This window comes from Talpa europaea (genome assembly GCF_964194135.1).
Source record: "Talpa europaea genome assembly, chromosome: 2".
Taxonomy (NCBI): Eukaryota; Metazoa; Chordata; class Mammalia; order Eulipotyphla; family Talpidae; genus Talpa; species Talpa europaea.
This window is the reverse complement of record NC_140068.1, coordinates 110492036-110509481: the sequence shown is the minus strand read 5'-3', so window position 1 is coordinate 110509481 and position 17446 is coordinate 110492036. Positions and strand designations below refer to the sequence as shown.

General features: G+C 49.3%; 1 protein-coding gene across 1 annotated transcript in view; it reads left to right on the top strand.

Annotated features, from left to right (window-relative positions):
* Positions 1-1026: 1026 nt before the first annotated feature.
* LOC311188243 (patr class I histocompatibility antigen, A-126 alpha chain-like) overlaps positions 1027-17446 on the top strand; it is a gene marked incomplete at both ends in the record, with an annotated part of 84205 nt that continues 67785 nt past the window's right edge. The window contains 5 exon segments of the mRNA XM_084259389.1: positions 1027-1090; positions 1416-1685; positions 1907-2070; positions 2074-2182; positions 2664-2939. Of these exon segments, the coding sequence (XP_084115515.1) occupies positions 1027-1090; positions 1416-1685; positions 1907-2070; positions 2074-2182; positions 2664-2939 (883 nt within the window).

The following is a 17446-nucleotide window of genomic DNA, read 5'->3' as shown; positions in this document are numbered from 1 at the left end:
CTATCTTGCCCACTGCTCTCCTCAGCCTTGTGTTTCATCAGTCTGCCTGTTCTGTTCCTGGCTCTGTCTCTGGTGAATCCTCTCACCCTCCCACACATCTGGCCTGCACCCCAGTTCTTTTATAAATAAATTAATCTTTTAAAAAAGAGAGAGGGAGGTCTGTGGAATTAAAGTAACAGAAAATATTCAATATTGTTTCACTTTTGAAATAACATTTGAAAAACCACCACTTTTACAAGTGAATCTACAGTTTCAATTTATTGTCGATGTGTAACAAAGTTGAATATTCACAATTATTTGAAAGGTAATTAAAATGCTTTTGTCACATATTTCAGTGAGGCTGTATTTTTCATTGACCAGCCAAAATAGCAGGGTAAACTTTGCAGGAGAAAATACGACAATCCAACATTCTTCTAATGAGACAGATAAGAAAGACAATTGCAAAAATATAATCTGTAAAAGATCCACTCATTGCTGTGATTATTTTCATAAATATCTATATTTCATTAAGAAACTTTGCGAACAGCCAATGGGTATTAATATTACTTTAAATTAAATAAAGACAACTTTAAATTGGTTTTATTCCTCGTTTAGTAAATACTGAGAGCTACAACCTCCTAAAATTATACTGGGGTCCACACTAATTTGTAAAACTGTGCCGAGATACTGACAGAAGAAATGCCCAGTCCCTGGGCCTGGACTCAGGAGACACGGTGGGACAAAGGCCGTGGTGCAGGAGAGGAGGGGACAGCAAAGTCCCAGGTCTCAGGGGGTGGCTCTCAAATTCTCTGTCCCCAGGCGCTGTCTGGGGCTGGAATGTGACTGTTGGGGATTCCCCATCTCCCCAGTTTCTCTTCTTCTCACAACCTGTGTCGGGCCCTCCTTCCTGGATACTGGTGACTCACTCCAGTTCTCACTCCCCATTGCCTGGAGGTATCCAGAGCAGCCAATCAGCAGCTCCGGGCCCAGTTATAAAGTATCCACCGACCAACACCAACTCAGATTCTTGCCCAAAGGGCTCAGGTCATGAGGCCCCCAACCCTCCTGCTGCTGCTCTCGGGGGCCCTGGCCCTGACAGAGACCTGGGCGGGTGAGTGCGGACTGGGAGGGAAAAGGCCCCGGAAGAGGGAGGAACCCCGGCGGGGTGCTTACGACCCCGGAAAAAGCAAGTCTCCCCCGCTTCTGGCCCTGTCGTCCCCCTCGACCCCAACCTGTCCTGACCCCGCTCTGCCCCTCCCAGCGCCCCCGCCCCCCTCTCCGCCTGCTCTTGCCCCTCTGAGTATCGACCCTTCACGTCGGCCGCCATAGTTCAATCTCGGCAGCCCCCTCGCCCCCTCCCCTCCCCTCCCCTCCCGCCCCGTCTCCCCGGGACCCGCGGGGCGGAGGCTCAGCCCGGGTCTCCCTCCCGCCCCCAGGCTCCCACTCCCTGAGGTATTTCTACACCGCGATGTCCCGGCCCGGCCCCGGGGAGCCCCGCTTCATCGCCGTGGGCTCCGTGGACGACACGCGGTTCGTGCGGTTCGACAGCGACGCGACGGGGCCGAGGATGGAGCCGCGGGCGCCCTGGGCGGGGCGGGAGGGGCCGGAGTACTGGGAGGAGGAGACGCGGAGAGCGAAGACCAACGCACAGCTGTACCGACGCAGCCTGAACAACCTGCGCGGCTACTACAACCAGAGCGCGGCGGGTGAGCGGGGCGGGCCCGGGGCGCTCACGACCCCACCCCCGCGGGCGGGCGGGCGGGGACCCCAGACCCCGGGCCCGAGCGTCCCCCGAGGCAGGGGGACCCGCCGGACCCTCGACCCGGGACGAGCCCCGCGGGGTTCCCGCGTCAGTTTCGGTTTATTCCCGGCGGGCGCGGGGGGGGGGGTTACCGCGGGGTGACGCGGGGTGACGGGGCGGGGACAGGCTCTCACACCCTCCAGTGGCTGCATGGCTGCGACGTGGGGCCCGACGGGCGCCTCCTCCGCGGGTACCGTCAGGTCGCCTACGACGGCGCCGATTACCTGGCCCTGAACGGGGACCTGCGCTCCTGGACCGCGGCGGACACGGCCGCGCAGATCTCCCGGCGCTAGTGGGAGGCTCAGGGAGCGGCGGAGCGCGTCAGGAACTACCTGGAGGGCCTGTGCGTGGAGGGGCTGCGCAGGTACCTGCAGCACGGGAAGGAGACGCTGCAGCGCTCAGGTAAGAGGGGCCCCGAGGTCTCCCAACCCCCCTCAGGCCGGCACCGCGGGGAGGGTGGAGTCACGGTCACAGCAGCGCCCCCTCTCTGGTCAGGGGGGAGGAGCGCCCGGGTTTCCTGACTCCCCAGAGGACCCCACTTTTCCTCAGAACAGTTAAGGAATCCAGTCTCTCCTGAGCCTGAGGGGAGACCAGCCCTGGAATCATCCTTCACCGGATCCTTTTGCCCAGGCAGCCCTCTTGGGAACCATCATTTTCTCTCTCAGGATCTTGTTATTGGTCGGAGGACATTTTTCTCCTCTGACTGCTATTTTCTGAGTCCCCAGGATTATCCCAGACTCCCCAGACCAGGCTGATTTCTAGATTTTGTGCTTCCTCTTTCCAAACCCACTGCCCTGTCCATTCTGAGGATGGTCCCAGGGGACTTTTTCAGGGTCCATGAAAGAAAAACCCAGAGTATGAAAGTTCTCACTTTTCTCCTCAGATCCCCCACAGACACATGTAACCCACCAACCCACCTCCGACCGTGATGTCACCCTGAGGTGCTGGGCCCTGGGCTTCTACCCTGAGGAGATCACCCTGACCTGGCAGCGAGATGGGGAGGACCTGACCCAGGACATGGAGCTGGTGGAGACCAGGCCTGGGGGGGATGGAACCTTCCAGAAGTGGGCGGCTGTTGTGGTGCCTTCTGGAGAGGAGCAGAGATACACGTGCCATGTGCAGCATGAGGGGCTGCATCAGCCCCGAGTCCTGACTTGGGGTAAGGAGGGAACGTGAGCACAGAGCTTCTGAGGGGCATCAGGAGCCCTTCTGGAGACCTTCAGAGCATCAGGCAGGGGCCTGGGGATCAGGGTCTGACCTTCCCTTCCCTTCCCTTCCCTTCCAGTGCCCCCTCCTCAGTCCTCCATCCCCACCATGGGCATCAGTGTTGGCCTGGTCCTTGGAGCTGTGCTCACTGTGCTCACTGTGCTGTGACTGCAGCTGTGATGTGGAAGAGAAAGCGCTCAGGTAGGGAAGGGAGTGGGGGATCTTGTCCACTGGGAGCTTTCAGGCCCCAGATAGAATTTGCCCTACCTGATAATGGGAAGTACCATCCACACACGTGTTGCCCAGTCTGGATCAGATTGCTAATCCTATTTTTTTAAACATTTTTGAAAATGAATCAAATTGTTCACCTTGATAATTCTGGTGATGGGGCCCTGATTCCAGCAAATGGCAGAAGGGGAGGTCCCTGTTGAGGGCAGACCCAGGAGGCAGTTGGTCCAGTCCCCCCTCATCTCCTTTCTTCATATTTCCTGATCTTGCCGTAAGTGTCCAGTCACAGTTCTGGAAACAACCCTTGTCCAGACTTGGGGATTCACTTAGGACTTCATGGCCTGACTCTTCCCTGGTCTCACATGATGTTTCTTCCCACAGGAAAAAAAGGAGGAAGCTATTCCCAGGCTGCAGGTAAGTGTGAATCAGGGGTTGGTCCATGAGGCCCTGGGGATAGTGTAGATGGAGCCCCTGGGAGAGTCACCCTCATCAGTCCCTCCTGTGGTCTCATCTCTCATGGCTCTGACCAGATTCTGTTTTGTTCTCCCCCAGAGAGCGATAGTTCCCATGGCTCTGATGTGCCTCACAGCTGCTAAAGGTGAGACCCTGGAGGCCTGTGGTGGAAGGGTTTGGGGCAGAGAGGATGGGACCTGGATGTGGGGAAGCTGTGAGGGGGACATTCTGAGGATGTGGTGGGCTATTGAGAATGTGGACACTTAAGTATTTCTTTGCATTTTTTATGATCCTTTTCCTTCACAGTGTGAGCCACTGTGAGCCAGCTGCCTTGTATGGACTGAGTGATGCAGGATTTCTTCTCATTCCCACTTTGTAACATCAAGATCTGCTGGTTTCCTTTGCTGCAAAAGGCATTGGAATGTGTCTCTGTTCTTATGATATAATGTGAGGAGGTGGGGAGACTGGACCAGCCCTGCCCACCAGGCCCCTCCCCACAGTGACCTGTGTCTCTCCTTGATGACTTTCCTGTTCCAGCAGAGGCAGCTTAGCCTGTGTCTACCCAGTCTTTGTGTTTTTCTCAAGAACAGTAACTACTTCCCTCTTGAAATGATAATTGAGTTCTAAAATTACTGTTCGTAAGATTGGCCAATGGGTTTGATGGGCTACTAAAAATGATTCCTAAAATTTGAGATGAAATAAATGGGAAACCTTGCAGAATGACGTGTTTGCTGTGCTGAGTCTGTGCAGGTGGGGGCGGGAGAAGCTGTGAGGGACTGAGGGGTCGAGGCCTGTGTCCAGTTGGTGCTCAGTGCATCGTAGGCTTTGACGTGGTCACTCCTCAGGGGTCTTCTCTGTGCTCCTTTGTCCTTGTCCTTCAGGAGCACCTGTCCCAGCAGGGCTTGTGACACAGGGACTCAGACCCCACATGGCCCGGTGCTGTCATGTCTGGGCAGGGAGAGCTTACGTGGCTGGGTCAGCCCAGGCTCAGCTCGGGGTCTAGCCTTTCTATAGATTCCTATTTGCTGCTTTGGTTTTTTTTTTTTTTTTTTCTTTTTGCCTGTTCTCCTTGATGTTTAGAGATCAGGCCTCACGTTCCCTTGGTCCTTGTCTCTGACAGCAGCAGGAGCACCTGTTATTGTCCCCCCAAGGCCCAGGGTGTCCCCTGTACAGGAATCTGATGAGAAATGAATTTCCAGACTCAGCTAACTTTTGGGCTCATTTTAGGACTGTTTTATGGATTATTATCTCCACCCTTTCCAACAAAATCCTGCTATTACTAGAGAGGAGGATTTGACATTTTCCTGAAAGATTTAAATAAGTTCCTGATAGGTTTCTATTTTTCTCCACAACTTCTCTCTGTAACCCTGCCCTTAATTAAGACCCATGGTGGTGGAATATTACTCAGCATTCAAAAAAGATAAACACATGCAATTTGCAGCAACATGGATGGCGCTGGAAGGGATCATGCTCAGCGAAATAAGCCAGAAAGAAAAAGAAAAATACCGGATGGTCTCACTCATAGCAGGAATCTAGAAAACTTAACTAAGGGACCAGGAAAATGAATAACTATAAGAAAGTGAAAATCAAAATCAACGAAAAACTATGAACCAGAGACACTCTATGGGGGGTAGGGGGCGGGAGGGGAGGGATTGGGGTCAAAATAAGGGGTTTGCAATTGTATGGGGAATATAAAAATAAAATTTATTATTAAAAAAAATGAACAAAAGACCTTAAGAGACACTTCACAAAAAAGGAAACACAGATGGCAACTAACATATAAGGAAATGCTCCACCTCATCTGTCATCAGCAAGATGCAAATTCAAACAATTCTACACACCTATTAAAATGTCCAAAATCCAGAACACTAACAACACCAAATGCTGGCAAGAACATGAAGCAGGAGTAATACTCATAGACTACTGGGGGGAATTCAAAAGGGTACAGTTTGGTAGTTTCTTACGAAATTAAACATGTCCTTACCATATGATCCAGCAATCAATAAAAGTTTATCCAAAGAAGTTGAAATTTTATGTCCACCATAAAAACTTGTACACAGATGTTTGCAGCAGCTTTATGCATAACTCCCAAACTTAGAAGCAACCAAGATGCCCCTCAGTGGGTGAGCTGATAAATAAAAGGTGGCATGCATAGACAATAGATTATCCAGAACTAAAGAGAAATGAGCTCTCCAGGCATGAAAAGACATGGAGGAATTTCCAATGCATATTACTATGTGAAAGAAGCCAATCTAGAAAAGATATGTACTATAGGACTCCAACTCTACACCATCTTGGAAAAACACTATGCAAATGATAAAAAGATCTGTCTTTGTGAGGCACTGGGAAGTCACTATGTTGAACACAGAAAAGTTTTAGCACAGTGAAAATATTCTATGTGATTCCATAATGATGGATACATGTCTTTACATATGTGCCTAAATCCATAAGATATACAACACCAAAAGTGAACTGTAATGTAGATTATGGACTTGGGTGGCTATATCATTCTATACTGACTCAACATAAAAAATGATGGGAGTGTTGATAATGTGGTGGGAAATGGAGATTATGGGAAAACTCTGGACTGTTGTCTTAATTTTTCTATGAACTTAAAACCTCTTAAATAAGTAGTTTTTTTTTTTTTTTTAAAAAGACCCATGGTGGGTTGATGGAGTCAGTTACCTTCATAGTTGGCTGAAAAATAGGGCCCATAAGCCTAAGAACCCGGGCCTCCATGGTGGCCCAGGAGTTAAGTCTCTATCACCTCCATACCCTGAGTTTAATCCCTAGCTGGGTAGCTAACCCACATATGGCACAGCAGACCTCTCCTGTTTCTCCTGCTGCTCCCCTTTGCAGTGTATTTCAGTAAATCCTCCTATTCTGCTCCCAACTCTGTCTCTCACCAACCCCACCCACCCACTTCTGACCTACACAATAGTTGTTCTACCCACAAATAAATCAATTTAAAAAAAAAAAAAGCACCTAGAATCTTCTTTTCAAAAGAAATACCTGTTTATGCAACTAGGAAACCTTAATGAACTCAAAATATGTACAACTTACAGCCTGTGGAGAGTGTGTACTAGTGGGGAGGGGAGACTGGGGACTGTGTGACAGTAGACCCGAGAGTAAACCCTGCGTGTCTGGTTAGAAGAGGCTAAGGGGTGTGGGAAGGCGACAGGATGGTTCTTCTTCCCAGCAAGGTCAGTGTGGGTCTCACTGAAGTGACCTTTGAGAAAAAGTCTGATGGACACATTGCCCACAAGGATGTGATGTGCAGGGAAGTTCAGTCCAGGCAGGACAACCTCCAGGGCAGATGCCCGAGCAGGAATGTGTCTGTGTGACGGACATGAGCAAGGAGGCCAAGGGCTACAGCAGAAGTCAACTGAGATGGGCCTGTGTGCACCCAGATCATTCCAGCCTGAGGATGTTGGGAGGGTTTGACTCCCTGAGTAAGAGGTGAGGTGACAAGACTTTCTGAACAGATACACACTTGTGGGACTTTTCTCTGGTAGCCTCAGTCTGGCTGCTGTGCAGCATGGAAGGGTGAGAGGTGCAAAGAGAAATGGAGGAAACCAGTGCAGGTCCCAGGACAGAGAGGTTGGTGCCTTCGCTGGGGTTGAGCAGGGAAATAATAGGCAGTGACAGAACTGTGCATATGTAGATATGGACTTTATTTACAGTGTTTCCTACTGCTGGGTTGTGAGAAAGGGGTCAAGTATGACACTCAGTGTTTCAGACTGTGCAGGCAGAGAGGTGGAGCCTCAGTGACATGGGGAGACCCCAGAAGAACCGTATGTGGGCATCCTAGGCATTCAACTTAGGAAAGTTGAATCAGATCTATAAGAAATGAAGGTGATGTTGACAAATGGACAGAAAAGTCTGGGGCACAGGTGAAATGTCTGAGGTAAGAAAAAGATCTGGGAGGTGATGTGATGTAGATGATATTTATAGTCTTTAGCATGTAAGGGTCACCCTGAAAGTGATGACTAAGCAAGAGAAAAGAGCAGGGAGAAGACATGGAGACCAGGGAGCCCCCACTTCAGTTAGCACAGGAGTCACCTGGACACTCATGAAGACTCAGAAGGTCTAGAACAGAGCCACGAGAGTCTATTACTTGGTCCCTCGCCTCGCCCTAGAGATGGAGAATTTGGGGTTGATACTCAGAAGAGGCACTTTCTTTTTTTTTTTTTTTAAGTTAAGATCTTTTCATTTATTTTTTTAAAGAGGCATGTATTTTATTTATTTATTTGTTTGTTTTGTTTATTTATACAAGCACTGGGTACAGTCAGAAGCGCGGGAGGGTGAGAGAATTCACCAGAGCCAGAGCGGGGAGCAGAGCAGGCAGAAGAACTGAAGCACACTGCTGAGGGGAGCAGCGGGCGGCAGGAGAGGTCTGCGCGCCATGTGGGACCCTCCTCCGGTGGCCGGGGAGCAGCCGAGTATCGAACCGGCGCCACAGAGGCTGCGGGCAGCTTCGCAACCCAGCGCTCAACCGCTGCGCCACTGGGGAGGCCCAGAAGAGGCACTTTCATCCCTGGAAGCAGGAACAAGTAACAGGGACTCTAGAGTCCAAGTTCCCATCCAAAGAGATTGAGGGAACCTTTATAATTGGGGACCCAGAACTGGAGGAGCAACTGTTATGACTTACACACCTGGTTCTTTCCAGAGACCTATACCCATAGTTACTCATTTGTGGTAAATTTGAGGACCCCTAACCTGACAGTGGACCTTGTCCTGCCGCTGGGAGCCCAGGGAGCCTGGGGAGGGCCTGGCTGAGCAGGAGAAAGGGCAGCTCTGGTCTCCTGTGCTCAGCCCTGTGGCCACACGGGGGCGCTGCCGCGCTGTTCCGGATTCTGGTGGCGCCGCCGGGACGGGGCGGGGGCTGAGGTGGGCGGAGTTGGGGGTCCTGGAGGGCGGCATCCTGGGGTGAGATGCTCTGTGAGGAGTCAGAGAGGCAGGGCTCAGAGGAGAGGAGACTCCGGAGTCTGCCCTGGGTGTGAGGTTTCCAGCTTTTCTCCCTGAACTCCTCTCTCCAGTCCCTTGAAAGCAGTATCTGGGAAAACTGGGAAGTTCCATCATTTTTCCTTCTACAACTTATAAACTTTGTTGAGGACTATTTTTAAAATGTTATTTTAGGGCCTCCCTGGTGGTGCAAGGGGTTAAGCACAGCACTATGAAGCAATCCACAGCCTCTGCAGCACAAGTTCGATCCCCCACAGCCAGGGAGCAACCCACATGGCGCAGCAGACCTCTCCTGACTCGCCTGCTGCTCCCTTCAGCAGTGTATTTCAGTCAATCTTCCTGTTCGGGTCCGCTCTGTCTCTGGTGAAACCTCTCACCCCCCACCCCAACCCCCTGCATCTCTGGCCTGTACCCAAGCTCTTGTGTGCATGAATGGATAAATCTTAAATTAATTTTTTTTTTAAATTTAAACATTTTATTTTATTTTTTTAAAGATTTATTCATTTATTTATACAAGAGCCAGGGTACAGACCAGATGCGTGGGGGGAGGGGAGAGGATTCACCAGAGACAGAGCAGGGAACAGAACAGGCAGATTGACGAAATACACTGCTGAGGGGAGCAGTGGGCAAGGCAGGAGAGGTCTGCCACGCCATGTGGGACCCTCTCTGGGATGGAACCTGCACTGCAGAGGTTGCAGACAGCTTCACAGCCCTGTGCTCAACCGCCTGCGCCACCAGGGGAGGCCCTAAACAACATTTTAAAAAATACTGTTAGATTTACAGAAAAGTTTCAAAAGTAGCAGTGCATTTGCGCAGCCAAGGAAGCAATATTGATGCACTTTTCACTAAACTCGGCACTGTATTTGGATCATTAATTTTCCTAATGCTTTTTTCATGCTCCCACATCCCACCCAGGACACCACATTAAGTTCCAACCACAATTCCTTAGTGCCTCTGGCTGACAGTTTCTCAAACTTGCCTCTGCTGTTGACACTTGTGAGCAGAGCTGCTCAGGCACAATGGCCTCCGTTTGAGGCCGTTCTCCATCAGCACATCAGGTGTATGAATGTCCACTTTTCTTTTTCTTTGCTTTAGTTATTGTTGGTTCTGGAAGGCAGTCACTATGGGCAGATCCCATAGTGACTTCCATGCAGAATTTTTTGGCTTTGTTTTGTTTGTTTGTTTGTTTTGCAAATATAAGTTTTCAGATTAGTTGGGTAAACAGCAGGAACAGTGCATGCTGGACTGTATGGTTGTTCTCTGTTTGGTTTTAAAAGAAAGTTCAGATGCTCACCAGTGACTGGGTCATCCTATCCTGCCAGCAGTGACAAGGGGTCCTGTTGCTGCAGTCAGCACTTGCTGTTGCCCATTTTAGGGGGACTTTTGCCTTCTAATAAGCATGTAGTGGTATCACTGTTGTTTTTAGTTTGTCTTTCCCTAATAACCTGTGATATTGAGCATCGTAGTTATTTGGCATTTGTAACCTTCATTGCTGAAGTCTTTTGTCCGTTTTTTACATTGGATCATTTCTTTTCTTATTGTTGAGTTGTTGGGCTTCATTTATATTATAAATTCTAGATACAAGTCCTTTATCAGATATATGATTTGATTTGCAAATCTTTTCTCCCACTCTGTGTCTTACACTCTTGTACTCATACAGTAGTATACACTAGTGACTAGATACAGGCATAGATATATTTTTCTGGAAAGAGAAATTACAAACTGCTAACTGATTTTGAGCAGGTGACCTGGCTTACCGGAGGGCTATGGTGGGAAGGGGGTGTTACTCATTTAGCTACATAAATTCTTCATATAAAATTTTCTTCTGGGGGTATGAAATAATACTTTCAAAATTAAATCCTACTAAAATCCCTTCAACTTCATCATGTCCTAATCACATGCTAAGCCCGGAGTGGCACATCTGTCACATGATGAACCTGCTCATCATCATCTCTCACGGCCCTTGCCTGCACGTTGGGGTCACTCTTGGCAGTGTCCGTGCTGTGGGTTTTAGACAAATGTACAATGACGTGGACGCCGTATCGTGTCCTACACAGTAGACTCACTGCCCTCCATATCATCTGTGCTCCAAGGAAACAGAAGCAAAGGTAGACCAGTGGAGACACATCAAACTGCAAGCTCCTGTCCAGAGAAGGAAACTGTCATTAGATGTAAAGACACCCTATGGGGTGGGAGAAATAATTTGCATATTGAAAAAAGATGAAATCTTGAATTTACAACATGAATGGAAATGTGTAATATTATGCTAAGTGAAATAAATCAAGAGATCCACAAACACCAGATGACATGATTCATGTGTGTAATACACAGAAACCCAGCAAAGGAACAGATAAAACCTAACCAAGCCCTGGGAGTCTGGCTGCAGAACTGAGGCTCCCAGATGGGTTGAGGTTGGGGAACAAAAGGAGTAGGAAGGCCCAGAGGAACACAGGGGAGGACTCTGGGTGCATTGGAGGTGAGGGGTAAGGGAACCTGTATCTGAGGAGGTGAGTCCCTGACTTTGAGTCATGTGCAGTGTGTAAGTGCATGTTTACTTCAAAAATATAGTAATAAAGAAATATAGTAATATTTAGTAATAATAAAGAAAAAATATAGTAAAATTTAGTAATAATAAAGAAATATAGTAATACTCAAAAATATAGTAATAAATTATTTTAAACCAAGGGGAAAAAATACCTTGTCCTCTCCATCAATCTCTGACCTGAGGACTTCGCCTTCACCTCCTCACTGTCATGCAGGGTGAGGGGCTGGTTTCCCACAAGGGCAGAGGCAGGAGGTGCAGGGACTCCTGGGGCTGCTCAGACCCCGCTGAGTAGAGACACTGCAGAGAGGGCGGCTCTGAGGGGGAACCAGAGACAGAGGGTCAGAGTAATCCCCAGTGCTGAGTGAGGATCTGGTTCCCAAGGAGAGGGGAGTGTGTGTGTGTGTGTGTGTGTGTGTGAGAGAGAGAGAGAGAGAGAGAGAGAGAGAGAGAGACAGGAGAGACAGGGCACACAGCATAAGGCAATGGGAGGACAATTGCACATCAAGCTCCACATAAATGAATTCAAATCCCACAGAGTGAAGAGTGTCAGGCAACACCCCAATAAGTACAGTTCCATGGAGAAGCAGGTTTGGAGCAGGACTTGAGGCATCAGAGTATCTGGAGACAGGAGGGGGTTGGGACTATTCTCATCTTAGATGTAAGGAGCCTGGGTGGGACCCTGCTGGGCTGTGGGGGCTGCTCCCCCTGACAGCTCCCTTTCTCCTCCTCTAATACTCCAGGCTCATCTGCTTTGGAGTCAGGGAGCTCCAGCCTGGCAGCCCCTCTTTTTCCCAGGGGGTCACTGCCTCCATGGGCTGCAGCCACTTTCTCTCTAGACCAGAGCAGGAGGGAGTCACAGAGGGGGAGGGAGGAGTGTGTGTCCTGCTGGCCTGGCCCAGGGGCAGGATTAGCCCAGGTCACCCCAGTTCCTGAGCTGAGCCTTTGTCTACAGTCCAGGGAGGGAGGGAGAGATGGAGCAGGGTCTACCTCAGCTCCTGGAGGAAGGGAAAATGTTAGAGTTGGTGAAATTTTTTCATTTCTGGGGCTCTCCCATCTCCCCAGGGTCACCCTCCATGTGCAGCAGGGAGAGGCTCTCAGCTAAACCCAGGCTGGTTCCCCCACCTCCCTCCCTCCCTTCCTCACCACTGTGCTCAGGATGACTGTCCTGGTCCACACAGAAGAGGAGGCAGAAAGAGAGTGTTGTTACCACATTAGCCACCAGGATTTGGAGGTAAGTGTTTTTTTTTTCACTGTAAAAGTTCTATTATTTTTGTTGTGGTTATAATGATGTGAAATAGAAAATTGTGGGAGGGACCTCCCTGGTAGCACAGGAGTTAAAGACAGCGCTATCAAGCTATTGCCAGTCATTGCAGCATGAGTTCCATTAGGCCAGCCAGGGAGCTACCCACATGGCACAGCAGACCTCTCCTGATTCGCCCGCTGCTCCCCTCAGCAGTGTATTTCAGTCAGTCTGCCTGTTCTGTTCCTCACTCTGTCTCTGGTGAATCCTCAAACACCCCTGCACCTCTGGCCTATGCCCCAGCTCTTGTGTGCATAAATAAATAAATCTTAAAAAAAAAGAAAAGAAAAGAAAACTGTGGGAGAGAGAGAAAGTGTTGACCCAAGCAAACAATAAAATCAGAACAAAAGGACAAAAGTCAAACAAAATAAACATTTCAACCCAGGCTCCCTCGCCCCTGCTGTGGCAGCTGCAGTGGGGAAGGGTCTCAGAGCTGAGGAGGCTGAAGCCTCAGTGTGGTCACATCCACTGGAAACATCCAGAGTGAGGTTGGATCCTCTTAGTGACATGTGCCTCACTACCTGTCCAAGCAGTCCTGCTATTGATAAGTCAAATTTAAAAACTCCTCTCAATGTTGCTCTGGTGATGGAGACAGATGAGGTGGGGGAGAAAGTGGAGGTGATGACAGGCCCTGTGAGCCCTCCCTGCCTGGTGTGGGGCTCAGAGAAGGCAGGTGAGGGTTCATGTTGAGAAAGGCCTGAGGTGCCGTGGGGAGCAGAGACTGGAGAGGGTGAGAGTGTGTGGGGCAGGGGGGAGGCTCCTGCAGCCTGACCAGGGCAGGTGTGGTCATCTCCTCCCTGAGCGTCTCCTCTGCCCTCCGTTTGTTGCCCTTCCTCACCCACCTTTTAGGATGGTCATGACCTCGGGGCCACGACTGATCTTCCTGGCAGAGGTGACCTGCAGTGTCTGCCTGGAGACAGGGGTCCGGGGAGCACCTCCTGTGACCACAGCTTCTGCCAAGCCTGTCACAGCCGAGTCACTCTCAGACCCACCGAGGGCCACTTGCTGTCCGCACTGCCAGCAGCCACCCAAGAGAGGACAGCAGCCCCACTGGGTTCTGGTCAGTTTTGTGGTTCTGTGAGCAGCACAGGAAAACGTATTTTTCTATTTCCAGGAAGACCAGTAATTCCCAAGAGTGTTTTACAAAGATCTCAAGCATAAATGCCACCCAGCGCTGTAAAAGCTGAACATTCTAGGTCTTAGGAGATATGTAAAGTCATTTACTGTCGTCTCTAAATTTGGGACAAATCTTCAATGACTTGCTCTATGGTTAACTTGAGCACTATTCTAGAGAGATGAGCACCTGCATTTTCAACCCAGTACTGCATGCAACATCAGCATCTCTGTCAGCCCTGGATTCTGCTGGTAAAAATGACTCCTGGATGCAGAACGAGTTCCCTCCTGAAACTCTCAGGCAGTAGAAGCATCACAATGGCTCCACCTGCAGGACAGAGGAGCTTCAGTGTTGCTCTGAGATTCGCACACACCCCAAGATCCTCTTGAGATTTCTGGGGGTGAAGGAAGCATCACTGAACAGATAAGGAAAAAAACACAATAGCCCTGAGGAGACAGGGCTTTGCATGAGGGCTGTGTGGGCAAATAACACAGTGCTGTCAGTGTGGGCAAATAACAGCACTGTGTTATTTCTAGAAAAAAGTGTGACCTTGATGTGTTCATCAGGTATTTTTTGGCTGAAGATGGCAAATCTAACTCAGTCTTGTCAAATGGGGATTCACCTACTTATTGAATAAACCAAAGGCAAAGCAGGGTGCAGGCACCCCTGCACAGAGCCTGTGCCCCCTGCTCCTCCTGTTGGAAGCTGGGACCAGCCTGTCCAGGGAGGACTGTCCTGGGCCAGCGCAGCCATGATGGGGCCTGGTTCTGGGTCAGCAGCAAGAAGCCACTTGGCTCTGCTGTCAGCCCTGCCCGCAGTGTCCTGCTGTCAGTTCTAGAATGATCCCAGGTCTCCTGTCTCTCTCATCCTCTTTCCTTAGCTTGTCAGGGAGGAGGGTCTGTTTATCAAGGGCCCCTTGCAACAGGAGGGTCTCTCAGTTTGGGGACCCTTTGACCCTGGGAGGGGGTGTGTAGGAGTCGCCAGATTACTGGCCTTTCTTTCCCTCAGGTGGAAGGGGGTACAGTCTCCAGTCCCATAGCTGTGTCTTCAATATGCTTACATGATTTATTACCCATCATTTAACTTAAGATAATCCTGAGCTTGGAGAAATTATGTGACGTGTTCAAGATTGCACAATTAGGAGCAGAGTCAGGATATGACTGCATATCCTTTTTCCTTACAAAGGAAGTTTTGTTTTTTTGTTTTTTTTAAAAGATTTACTTATTTATACAAGAGCTGGGGTATAGGCCAGCGGTGCAGGAGAGTGAGAGAATTCACCAAAGACAGACACAGAGCGGGGAGCAGAACAGGCAGACAGGCCAAAAACACTGCTGAGGGGAGCAGCTGGAGAGACAGGAGAGGTCTGCCACGCCATGTAGGAATCTCCCTGACCGGCCAGAAATCAAACCCATGCTGCAGAGGCTGCGGACAGCTTCACAACACTGCGTTCAACCTGCTGTGCCACCGGGAAGGCCCACAAAGGAAGTTTTTATGAATCTTGCTCTTTGCTGCATCACACTCTACAGCTTTTCAAAATGATCCCACATGGACAACAAAGTTCTAGCAATTTCATGAGCTGGAAGCAGGAAGCTACCATAATGGGGTCACCTAACTGCAGGTCACTGAAGGAAGGTTTGTGCCCCATCTCCTTCTTTTAAGTGAATGTCCCTCCACGGTGACCAACCCTCCATTTCTTCTTCCAGAGGCCACATCCATGAACAGGAGCAACACCAAGAAAATCAGGGAGCAGTTTCAGCAGCAGGAACAAGCAACAGGACCCCAAGGTGAAGCACCTTGTGAGCTAAAGAGCATGAGTCACACCTGGGTCACAGCCTGAGGAGGCTTCTCATCCCACTGAGTGATGGGCCCAGAGGAGCTGGTCAGCACCTCCCTCCCCACTCCGGGGAAGTTTCCTGGTGCTGGGATCCCCACAAGTCCAGGAAAGAGGAGCCTCCTGAGGTCATGAGTGTCCCTGAGAGTCTTCTCGGAGTCTACAGGGTATAATTTGCGGATCTTACAGAAAAAGGCTTTGTCACTGCTTCTGGGGGTTTTGATTATCTAGTTTTTTAAAAACTTCTGCAAGATTAGACAATTTCAAGTTTGTCACATCCCTCAGTCACATCCCTGCATGAAATCTTATCCAGCATTTTCCAACCATAAGATGTGGAATTTCCAACTGGCAAGAGAACAAAGAAATACCTGACGACAACCAGGTCTAGGCCATTTCCAAGTATAATAAATGAGACAAGGTCAAACTAGATGGAGAATTAATAAGGTAAATATTCCAGTTTTGTGAAGATTATAAATTTACTAAATTAGTGACTCTTAAATGTGTCCAAGGAAATAAATTATACTTTATCAGTCACATTTTGTGGGTCAGGTCCTTTCAGACATAATTTCACATCCTCCCAACAAATCCCCCCAGGCACCTTCTATCCTTGATGAAGCAGATGATGCTCAGGGAAACACCCCATGTCCCTGCCGCGGACCAGCCCAGCAGCGGCGGGTAAATCGAGGCACTCTCAGGGAATGAGCGAGTACAAGCACAAGGTGGTCGAAGGAATTAGGGCGAGGGACGAAAAGAAATGACACACAGACACACTCTAAGGGAGTGAAAATCTGAGTGTAATTTGCTGGAATCAACCTTCTATTTTTATACTTATTTTGTGCCATTACATAAGATTATTTTTCACAGTATGTGGTTAATCATACATCAGATTATTACATGCAGTGAAACATAACAAAAAACAATATGCACCATTTTTAGATTCCAATTATGTACAATCATCAATAAATCAAGTTCATACCAAGACCACAGCAAGAGGTCTCCTTCATCCTAAACCATTTTTGATCCTCAGGTCTTTGCTATTAACCTTAGTTTAAACATTGATTCAACTATTAATTTTCCATCTACATTGTGTATTATTTATATACTATAATATGGATATTTCTTTACTATTACTTATAACTATTTCTGTTGATTAAATTTACTATTATAAAATCACAACAGCTATTTCTCACATTTAGATTCTTAAGCATTTTCTGTAAGTAGTCAAACCAGTTTAAGGTAGCAGCTGGGCAGTGAAGCACAAAGCTATTGAATTGTAAGTTAAAGATTAGCGGTATGGTCTCAGCAAACTGGGCAGTGTTAGCTGGAATACAATGGCATTGCTTTATGGCAGCCATCTTCTTATAAGGCCAAAGAAGGGGTTTTTATGAATCCCCTTGGGGACTGCGCCTGTCTTAGGTTGTCAGGAGTCGCAGACACTTGTGCAGGCAGTGCCTTCTTTAGTCTGCCCCCGATCTTACCCGTCATTGACGTCCAGTCCATCGCACAGGGGAAGGGGGTCTTATGTACTCTGACTTTCTGTGTCTGAGTAACTGCCACCCTTTGTTCATCATGCTCACTGACGTTCAGAAGCAGAGGCTGCCGCAGGGGCAGAGGCTGCCGCAGGGGCAGAAGCTGCCACATGTCCCCATCCCACGGCCTGGAGTCTGCTGAGCCAGAAGCTCCCCAGCCCCAGCTCCCCCACCACTGCGGAGCTGTCTCTCCAACCCCACAGCCCAGCACCCAGGAGACATGTGGCCAGACACAGAGCAGCCCTGGCTCCCCTAGGCCTAGGGCAGAGAGAAATGCAGGAAGGGGAAGCCCCATGTTTAGCTGTTGTCTCCCTCCAACGGAACCATCATGAGGTTACAGAGCAGAGGAAAAGGCAGGGCTGCTGGCACCTCCGTGTGAGTATTCTGTGGGGGCCAGGCAGAGGCTGATACCCACACCCCAGGGACCCAGGATCTAATTCCTGGTGATGTGGCCTGCGTCTTGCTCTCAGGGCTGGTGAAAAATACCATGCAGAG